Below are 11,392 nucleotides of genomic sequence, written 5' to 3'. Positions count from 1 at the left end.
TCCAGATTAGTGTGGTTGATCCAGATTAGCGTGGTTGATCCAGATTAGCGTGCCTGATCCAGATTAGCATGGTTGATCCAGATTAGTGTGGTTGATCCAGATTAGCATGGTTGATCCAGATTAGTGTGGTTGATCTGGATTAGAGTGGTTGATCCAGATTAGCGTGGTTGATCCAGATCAGTGTGCCTGATCCAGATTAGCATGGTTGATCCAGATTAATGTGGTTGATCCAGATTAGCATGGTTGATCCAGATTATTGCGGTTGATCCGGATTAGAGTGGTTGATCCAGATTAGTGTGGTTGATCCAGATTAGTGTGGTTGATCCAAATTAGTGTGCCTGATCCAGATTAGCGTGGTTGATCCAGATTAGTGTGGTTGATCCGGATTAGAGTGATTGATCCAGATTAGCGTGTTTGATCCAGATTAGTGTGCCTGATCCAGTGTGAAGAGTACAATCACCATCAATTGTTGTTCCCAAACTGATTGAACCACCAAAACCTTGATTTTAAAATGAAGATTGGATTGCGTTATGATTTCCGTTATGTAATATGATTATTTTCAACCAGTATGAACCGCATAAACAAGCCATATTGGGTAACAATATTCTCTTGGAACACCTGCCAAGGTTTCTTCCTAAATATATAAACTTTCTATGGAGACATGTTTATACTTGCCTCATGTATTATGATCCTTTTAAAGTAGAGACAAAGGGACGTTATTGTCGATTTCAACTATTGAGGTTTTATAAAGCTACCCAGTACCTCCAGGATACCCGAAGCCCTTTAAGATTGTATTTTAAAAACCTGTTAACGAGCCGGTTGTCATGGGATGCCATATCGCTCTAAAGCAGTTTTCACAGAGCTATTAGCAGGGGTTAAATAAAGAGCAGGACAGCTGTGAGGGGGGCTGGCCCACATTACTGAAACACCATGCACAGACCACAGGATCAGTACACACCATGACATCACCTACTATTGGAGACAACATAGAGATTGATAGAACCACAGAAATGTACTGTAAATACTGTTAATACGGTATATCAGACAATCGTACATTTACCTCATTAGTTTACTTTATTTCATTTTTTTTGTTTAAAGTGAACAAATAGTAAATGAAAGCACATTATTCACAAAAAAAGACATAATGGATAAGATTGAAGAGTACAAACGTTAATATTTTTTGCGTAATTTGATATTTCTGACCGTTTGTGAATAGTTTTATACCAGGTTGGCAATGTGTTGCTATGGAGAAAATCAACTGGTACACATAACATACTGCATAGGCTTCAGAAATGTTGATCTAAATGTTGCTTTAGGAGGAATATGTCGGCTAATGGTTGAATGCAAAAGAATGAATGAATGATAAATATGATGTGAAGTGATCATCGCAGTAATCCCAATCCAAAGTGTGTTCTTCACAATTCCCCAAGGCAATGTCCGACTGAAAAACAAACGGAAAGAGAAGAGGGACGTCAATGATTCATTTGTATTCATTACAGTTACACACTAGAACTAGAACAGTTTTTCTCAAATGTTTTCAGTTTTGTAATGCATTTAGTCTTAATGGAGGCTCACAAAAATAGAGATGTGGGTTAAAATTTGAATAGATTTATGTCAAATATAATATAATTTTGCAATTCAATTCTTGACGCTTGATGTTTTGTCTTTGTTTTGTCTTTTCAGGGGTTGAAATGAAACGCTGATGGCAGTCAGTTACTGCAATGGACTCCAGCCGGACCTCCCCGACCCCTCCCAGCCTCCCCCTCCCCTGCTGCCCAAACCAGACAAGGCCAATGCCCGGCTGCAGAAACTCATCAAGAAGAGTGCCAAGAAGAAGGCCCGACCCTCTCAGACCCCCATCCCCTTCCGTTCCTGTCTGTCCCCCGTACATGAAGCCTCGGACCTCGAACACAGCGACACCCACTCGACTCCGCCACGGTCACCGGACTGCGTTTCCCCCATTAGGCCTCTGTATGATCAACACCCCCCCTCTACATTCTCGTTCCCCCCCAGTCGTCCATATGGTAGCAGTCCTTACGGCCAGACAGGGGTCTTCCCCCCAAAGGACTACACAGCTCCCATCCTGACATCAGAGGACCTGGTGGCACCCCTCTATGAGTGCTCCTCCTTTATGTTTGACGATGATGACAGAGAAAGCACAACGCCACCCTCACCTCCGCCACCCTCACCTCCGCCACCCCCACCTCCGCCACCCCCACCTCCGCCACCCCCACCCGTACCTGAGTTCTCACAAGGCCCAGAAGCTCACCAGTATGACTTGTATTCATCTGTAGCACTGAATTCGTATGGGTCGGTGGCCATGGTTACTGTAGCTCCAGACCCAGTCCCCAGTGTCCCACAATCAGCTCCCCCAGCTCCCGGTCCCACTAAGATATCAACCCATATTATACAATCAGCTCCCCCAGCTCCAGGTCCCGCTAAGATATCAACCCATATTATACAATCAGCTCCCCAAGCTCCCAGTCCCACTAAGATATCAACCCATATTATACAATCAGCTCCCCAAGCTCCCGGTCCCGCTAAGATATCAACCCATATTATACAATCAGCTCCCCAAGCTCCCGGTCCCACTAAGATATCAACCCATATTATACAATCAGCTCCCCAAGCTCCCGGTCCCGCTAAGATATCAACCCATATTATACAATCAGCTCCCCAAGCTCCCGGTCCCACTAAAATATCAACTCATGTTATGACTCTTTCCCCACCATCACCTAGTGGTCTGAGCCTTGGTCCGGGTCCGGCTCCGTTACTGGCTCAGGTCCAAGTTCCGCTCCCACCTCCTGCTCCAGTACCGGTGTCAGCTCCAACCCTTCAGACACAACCTCTTACCCCCACTCAGAAGGTGACGACACCCAGTAAGCCAAAGGATGAGGCTCCGAAGCACACGCCAGCTTTGGTCACTAATAACCTTGGCACTGAAGATCACATTATGAGCAATGTGGCTTCTGAGACGGTCAGCACGCAAATAACTCAAGCTGATTCCAGCAAAGTCAAACAGTCTGACGTCGTCCAACAAACTAGGTTTTACACTTCCAAGGCAACATTTTACGAAATCTCCAAGCCTGCACTTCCAGACATAACAGGAGTAAATATATTGTATCAAGGAGCATCGTTATCCACTATACACAGGGACAAATCACCAATGACTTGTCACCAAAGTGAGCCGGCAATCCCATATAAAGTTGCGGTGGCAAAGACCCCTTCTGGAAGACCGAAAACACCCTCACACCACCCTTCAAGGGGAAGACTGACACCTGTTTTCGAGATATCGAAAGCCAATCCACTCTTGTTCGCTGCAAGTCCAGTCTTCTTCTCCTCTGGGGATGTGCATGCCTCGGTCGTAACCACGGAGACAGAGAAATCCAAGTCACCAATGACTGTTACCAGTACTCCCTCAGCAGCAACCAAACAACTAAAACCAATTGGATCTCCCTCAGCTAGAGATACATTCCCCACTACCATAGGAGGTTCTATGGCTAATTTATCTTCTGTGTTCAGCTCCTCTCAGGATGTACATGTCTCAGTCATAAACACACAGAGATTCAAGTCACCAATTACTATTACCAGTACAGCCCAAACACCCTCAGCAATACCTGTTAACAGTAGAGTCAAATCTCCCCCAGCAATACATATAACCAGTACAGCCCAAACACCCTCAGCAATACCTGTTAACAGTAGAGTCAAATCTCCCCCGGCAATACATATAACCAGTACAGCCCAAACACCCTCAATAACACCTGTTAACAGTAGAGTCAAATCTCCCCCAGCAATACCTGTTACCACTACAAGCAATACTCCCTCAGCCGCAGCAGAACCACCGAAACCAATAGGATCTAACTCAGACAAACATTTACAAGGTCTGACCAGTGTTGATAGAAGTACAACTCAAACGAATGGAATAACAACCAACATGGAAGGGTCTATGGCTGAGATGTCTTCTGCATTCAGCTCCTATCAAGATGTACATGCCTTGGTTATAAACAAAGAGACACACAGACACAAGGAGATACAAGATACAGCTACTACGCTAGGATCTGTGACTAATATATCTCGTGCCTTCAGCTCCTACCGAGATGTACATGGCTCAGTCGTAAACACACAGAGACACAAGTCACCCATGCCTGTTACGAGTAGAGTTAAATCTCCCCCGCCGATGACTGTTACCAGTGCAGCCCAAACTCCCCTAGCAATTCCTGTTGCCAGCAGAGTCAAATCTCCCCCATCGATGCCAGTTAACAGTAGAGCTAAATCTCCCCCATCAATGCCAGTTAACAGTAGAGCTAAATCTCCCCCATCAATGCCAGTTAACAGTAGAGCTAAATCTCCCCCATCAATGCCAGTTAACAGTAGAGCTAAATCTCCCCCATCAATGCCAGTTAACAGTAGAGCTAAATCTCCCCCATCAATGCCAGTTAACAGTAGAGATAAATCTCCCCCATCAATGCCAGTTAACAGTAGAGTCAAATCTCCCCCATCAATGCCAGTTAACAGTAGAGCTAAATCTCCCCCATCAATGCCAGTTAACAGTAGAGCTAAATCTCCCCCATCAATGCCAGTTAACAGTAGAGCTAAATTTACCCCAGCAATGCCACTTACCAGTAGAGTCAAATCTCCCCAATCAATGCCTGTTACTAGTGCAGCCAAAACTCGCTCAACAGCCACTGAACCACCAGAATCAGCTGGATCACCAAATGGACCCACTGTGCCAATGATCTCAGCACAACCACCTCCAAACGGACAAACTGCACCGATGATTTCAGCACCACAAGCACCTGCAAACACTGTGCGAACGCCAATGATTTCATCACCTCAATCTCCATTGGCCCTTAGATACCCAGACTCTCCTATAATTGGCTTACGTAAAGTTCTAGCACCATTGATAGAGCATCAAAGGACCCCTACATCCCAAAAACCTAAAGCCCTGTCGACATATTACGGACTGACTCCGGCTGAGTATGTTGCCTATGGTGGGATCCGGACATACTATGGTTCTTCTGGACCTAAAGTTAATGAATCAACACCATCACCATCCACTGCACAGACTAATGGATTACCAAATGGGCCTCGTCCTCCTTTTATCTCTAAGCCTGAAACATCCCTCACAGAATCAAACACTCCCAACAGTGAACAACAAAAACATACCTTGCCAGGGAAGCATTCTACTGTTCCAGCACCTTCACCTGCAACTGGCTGTTCTCAGACACCAACAGATAAGGTAGCCATATCTAAACCCAATACATCAGAAGTTAATACATCTGAAGCACCTGCTAATGCAATACAAACTGATATAACACCTACTGTGGACATAACAAAACCTGAACATCCATTGGCCTTGGGACAGCTAACTCTTCCCCCAGCCACCAGTGAAGACCCCACACCAAAGGCCTCTCATTCTGAGGCTCCAAGACCAGCATCTGAAGCAGGTGTGGTACACACAACCAGACCAGCTCCATTTCAAATAGAGGCTCAGCTAAATGAAACTCCTTCATTCCCGATATGTAGGAATGTTGTGTCAAAGTCCCCGTTTCCTTTCAGCATTCCAAATGCTGAAGTTTCACAAAATCCAACTGTAGCAAATATTCCCCAGCACAGTGGAAAGTCAGAGGCAGATTCCACAGTCATGCGTCTTCCTGTCAAGGCTAATATTAGCACAGACACTAAACTGCCCAGCAAAACTGTCACAGGAGCCCAAGTCCCCAACAACCCTGACATAGGAAGCCAACTCCCCAGCCAACCTGTCACAGGAGCCCAAGTCCCCAACAACCCTGACATAGGAAGCCAACTGCCCAGCCAACCTACTGCAGCAGCTATACGACCAGGCAAGCCTACCATAGACACCAAACTACCTAGCAAGCCTGGTGTGCCAACCATAGGAACTCAACTCCCTCATACACCTACCATTGAAAGACCTACCATTGAAACAGGAACCCAAGTCCCCACCAAACCTACTGTAGAAAACCAACAATCAAGCACACCTACCATTGGAACTAAACTTCCTAGCCCACCTACCAAAATAGAACAACTTCCCAGCCCACCTATCATAGTAGCCCAACTCCCTAGTGCACCTAGCATAGTAACCCAACTCCCTAGTGCACCTAGCATAGTAACCCAACTCCCTAGCGCACCTAGCATAGTAACCCAACTCCCTAGTGCACCTAGCATAGTAACCCAACTCCCTAGCGCACCTAGCATAGTAACCCAACTCCCTAGTGCACCTAGCATAGTAACCCAACTCCCTAGCGCACCTAGCATAGTAACCCAACTCCCTAGCACACCTAGCATTGTAGCCCAACTCCCTAGCGCACCTAGCATTGTAGCCCAACTCCCTAGCGCAGCTAGTATTGTAGCCCAACTCCCTAGCGCACCTAGCATAGTAACCCAACTCCCTAGCACACCTAGCATAGTATCCCAACTCCCCAACACACCTACCATTGAAACTAAATTCCCTAGCACGCCTACAATAGCAACCCAAATCCCCAACAAGCCTTCAATAGAACCTGTACTACCTGGCAAGTCTACCCCAGAAAATATTCTGCACAGTGTCATGCAGTACTATGCAAACCATACCATGAAGCATTTTGTAGAAACCAACTCCCACAAAGCGACTGAACGCAGACAATCTACAAAGCCTACCATTGATGAAAAACCTTCCACCAAGTCCACCACTGAAACAAGATTCTCAGCCAGCTCTACGAACGAAGGTAAACCGTTTACAAACCCTACTGTAGCAAATGGGGCTTCGCTGAAACCGTCCCCAGAGCCTACACGTACTAACACACCTATCATACGTGCACAACCTTCGACAGAAATGAGATCCACATTAAGCCCTACTTTACAAGCTAAGCATTTTACAAAGCCTGTTTACGACACTAGTTCCTCCCCAAAACCGGTCACACTTACTAACAGGCCTGCTATAGTTATACAACCTCCCACACCTCCCATAATAGAGGCCAGACCTCCCTCGACTCCTGCTTTAGAAACTAAACCCTCTATGAAGCCTGTCATAGAAGCTAGCGCCTCCCCAAAACCTGTATCAGAGCTTCCTAACAAACCCACCGTAAAGGTCCTACCTTCTACACCGTCACGTAGACATAACAGACCATGGTCAACAGCACCTACGGAACCTAAAGCTGTTACAGAACCTGGCCTCGCAACTAATAAGCCTACCGTAAATGTACAGCCTTCGACGACAACCACCACAGAAACTAGACCCTGCTTCAGCCCTACTGTTGAAGCAAAACCCTTTACACAGCATAATATGGCAACTAGAGTCTTTGCTAAGTCATCCCCAGAGCCTAACCCGGCTAACAAGCCTACCGTTAATATACAAACTTCCCCAAAGCCTATAGAAAGAGAACCCGCCTTAAGCCCTTTTATCGAAGCTAAACCCTTTACACAGAATAATACGGAAACTAGAGACTTCACAAAACCTGCACAAGAACCTAAACCAGCTAACATGCCTACCATTAATGTACAACCTTCCACAAATCCTACTACAGAAAGTAGATCCGGCTTCAGCCCTACTGTTGAAGCTGGACCTTCTGCAAAGCTTATGGCGTCAAGAAACTGCTTTAGTCCCACTAGACCGTGGTTAAACCCTTCTACTGAAGCTAAACCCTTGACGAAGCCTGGCGTTGAAGCTTTTGCCTCCCTAAAACTGTCACCAGAGCCTAAATCGACTAACACCACTGCCACAAATAAACAGGCTTCCACAAAGCCTGCCATAGAACGTATGTCGTCCCCAAACCCTGCCGTAGACACTGTGATAGAACGACCTGCCGTTACCAAAGTGATTGACTCTTCCACTCCTGCCTCTCTGCCTCAGGCCTCAGCCTCTGTAAAAGCCCCGTCCACAAACAGAGGAACGTCATCGCCATCTCAGCCAAAGACTGGACAGAGAGACAAGGAGTCGCGGCCAAAGATTGGACAGACAGAAATGGAATCGCGGCCAAAGATTCAACAGAAAGACATAACCCCATCTCAGCCAAAGAATGGACAGATAGAAACAGAATCTCAGACAAAGAATGGACAGACACAGAGAGACACAATGGAAGTTGTGGAAGCCAATGCATCAGGTGCACAAGGGAAAGCAGCCACACCTCAAGAGACACCCTCTACGAAGCCTACGACATCAACTGCATCTTCGACTGTTGACAATGTAGACAAGGTAGACAAGCCCCGGGCTCCAACCGCTAAACCTAGCCCTGCTAAGGCTGCACTGAATGCAATGAAACCTAAAAGTCTGAAGGCCAAGTTCAGTGGCTGGTCGCGCCTCAAAAAACACATGGTCGTTGAGCCAGAGGAGCCTCAGTTCCCAGAGCCTGAATCTGGCAGTAAGGATGGCGCCAATGACAGTAAGCACACTGACCAGGCCAAATGCAGTCAAGCTTCTTCAGCAGAGGTCAAAGACCACTCTAGGAAGGGCAAGGAAGTGCTGAAGGAGTCGGAGGCGCCCAGAGCAATGAAGATGTGGGACGCCATGCTCTTCCAGATGTTCTCCACCAAGGAAGCAATCATGCAGCAGATCAAAGCTAGCAAAGCTCCTGATTCTTCCGACAAGAAGAAAGACCGGAGAGACCAGAACGATGAGACACGAAACGACAATCAACAGAAAGAAAATGCGATGGAGGTTGTCCCCTCTTTTGCCAAACGCCTGCCGCTCATCCTCTACAGTCCGCGGTTCGATGCCAGAAAGATAAAAGAGGCTGCAGAGAAGCCGCTGGTGAAGATGTCAGCTGTGTTCCAGAGGGGGCTGATGAACCGCAAAAATCAGAACGGCGAAGGGAAGGACTTTAATAAAACTGCCAGGGGATTCGGTTCCTCAAGAACAACTGATGTCTGACTTTGAACTCACACCATGATATTGATGCTCAATCTTCTCATTAAGTAATAATAAACCTCAGTAGATTAATTTCAGTTATTGTGTACCTAGAGGTTTGTATGTTAAATAAGCTTCCGATCAAGGGCTGCAGTGCAGTAGGCCATGCCAGGATATTTATTTCAATATGGTGTTTAAACTACGATTTTTAACTATAAATCATGAGCTCATAAGACAATGATGTTGGATGCATGCAGATGGTTTTTGTTACATCTTTCTTGCTCCATAGAAATATTTTGTATTTTTTTAAGCATTGCTAGTGTCTTAGTCTTAGAGTGTTCACCCTGGGTGAGGTTAGGGGTAGAGTGTCTGATGTCAGTGTGTAATAAATAGGGCTTGTACATTCCTGGATTGATGGGACGGAAGGGCATTGGATGACAGCGCAGTGCATGCTGTGAGAGAGGTGGAGCCTAGCTAGAGGTGGAGCCTAGCTAGAGGTGGAGCCTAGTTAGAGGTGGAGCCTAGCTAGAGGTGGAGCCTAGCTAGAGGTGGAGCCTAGCTAATAGAGTAATATACACCAGACTAGAGGGAGAACTCTAACTTTGAACTTAACACCATAAACTGTGACTGCATGAGCCGTTTTTAAAGTCAATGGAAAAGAGATGACGTTTTCCCTCTAGTGTTTATAACTCTATAGTGGAGCTATGGAAGGGGCACAGCTGCAGAAGATGGATCTGACATACAGGGAGTCTGAGAAGGTGTGGCTTAAATAGAAGGCAGAAGAAGGATATGTAGGCCCTACTGGAAATGACAACACATAAAAGTTGGTTTGAAATTAATTTTCAGTTTGCAGGTTCATTGAAAATATATTGAAATAGCAAATGGAAGGTATTAATATTGTGTAAAAGGGGATGGAGTTTTAGATACGTTGGAGCAGTAGACAAGGAAGACAGACACGAGATGGACATGGATCCTTACGGGACATGATGACAGGATATGGATCGCTTCATGATGAAGTCTTCAATGGTGCAGAACGGATAAGAATGAAGGGATGTAAGATAAAGGTGCCTCAGGCAATAAACTACAGGAAGGGTCTTTGTGATACAGGAAGACAGGCAATAAACTACAGGAAGGGTCTTCATGATACAGGAAGACAGGCAATAAACTACAGGAAGGGTCTTCATGATACAGGAAGACAGGCAATAAACTACAGGAAGGGTCTTCATGATACAGGAAGACAGGCAATAAACTACAGGAAGGGTCTTCATGATACAGGAAGACAGGCAATAAACTACAGGAAGGGTCTTCATGATACAGGAAGACAGGCAATAAACTACAGGAACGGTCTTCATGATACAGGAAGACAGGCAATAAACTACAGGAAGGGTCTTTGTGATACAGGAAGACAGGCAATAAACTACAGGAAGGGTCTTCATGATACAGGAAGACAGGCAATAAACTACAGGAAGGGTCTTCATGATACAGGAAGACAGGCAATAAACTACAGGAAGGGTCTTTGTGATACAGGAAGACAGGCAATAAACTACAGGAAGGGTCTTCATGATACAGGAAGACAGGCAATAAACTACAGGAAGGGTCTTTGTGATACAGGAAGACAGGCAGGAATCAGAAGGGACATGTTTTATGATCAATTGAATAAGTGACACCGAAAGTGAATTCGTTATTGATAAAGACGCAGTTGGTGTTTTCAAATAAGCTTTTGATAATTTTGTTGATGGAATAGATCGAATGAGCATGATTTTTTAAAGCCTTAAAAGGTTTATTCTTCTGTAAGGAACTTTTGAGAATTGTGGCATAAATTTAGGAATTAAGATTTTTTTATTTAACATATCTATTTTTGTTGTAGCTATCTGATGCTTCTCAGGTCTTTGTTTAATTAAATTAAATGTTTCTTGATAAATAACAGGGGTGTATCCCCATGAGCCAACCATAACCATACTGCTGCTTTAGACTTGTTCATATAGAATGAAGAATTTGGCGTGCTCGACTCAAAAGTTTGCAGTAATAGAAATTATTGCGGTGCCGGGTTCAAAAGGCATATACTGAAGAAGGGAAAACCTGTATTGATTGTATATACGGGACATTATTTTGTATAGACGTGTCCAGTATAGAATGCTGTTGTCTATCGTGTGATTAACTAAATGATTGCTTATTATCTACATTGAAGTAAATGCTAAGCTGTTGTATCATTCTCCTATTGTTTTTATTTACTAATGTACCATTATTGATATGGTTTGTGACACACGAGTTCCTAGTTGATCGAGAGATGACCGATGGTCTAAGATCTAGTACTGGTAGTTGAAGATCTAGTACTGGTAGTCTAAGATCTAGTACTGGTAGTCTAAGATCTAGTACTGGTAGTCTAAGATCTAGTACCGGTAGTCTAAGATCTAGTACTGGTAGTCTAAGATCTAGTACTGGTAGTCTAAGATCTAGTACCGGTAGTCTAAGATCTAGTACTGTCCTATGGTAGAAGAGAATCCCACTCACTTGGTTGTATGCCACGGCGTGACTGCTAAGGAACTAGTA

The 11,392-nt window shown here is 45.1% G+C and overlaps 1 protein-coding gene across 4 annotated transcripts in view; it reads right to left on the bottom strand.

Annotated features, from left to right (window-relative positions):
- Positions 1 to 1,051: 1,051 nt before the first annotated feature.
- The window catches only part of LOC311126846 (uncharacterized protein), a 37,860-nt gene continuing 27,519 nt past the window's right edge, over positions 1,052 to 11,392 (bottom strand). For all 4 annotated transcript variants that reach the window (XM_084200825.1, XM_084200827.1, XM_084200826.1 and 1 more), the window contains one exon: positions 1,052 to 1,441. In XM_084200825.1, the coding sequence (XP_084056951.1) occupies positions 1,416 to 1,441 (26 nt within the window). In that variant the 3' untranslated portion in view covers positions 1,052 to 1,415. The remainder of the gene's footprint in view (positions 1,442 to 11,392) is intronic.

The sequence above is a fragment of the Coregonus lavaretus genome, assembly GCF_964263955.1.
Source record: "Coregonus lavaretus genome assembly, contig: HAP1_SCAFFOLD_376, whole genome shotgun sequence".
Taxonomy (NCBI): Eukaryota; Metazoa; Chordata; class Actinopteri; order Salmoniformes; family Salmonidae; genus Coregonus; species Coregonus lavaretus.
This window is presented reverse-complemented; position numbering and strand designations above follow the sequence as displayed.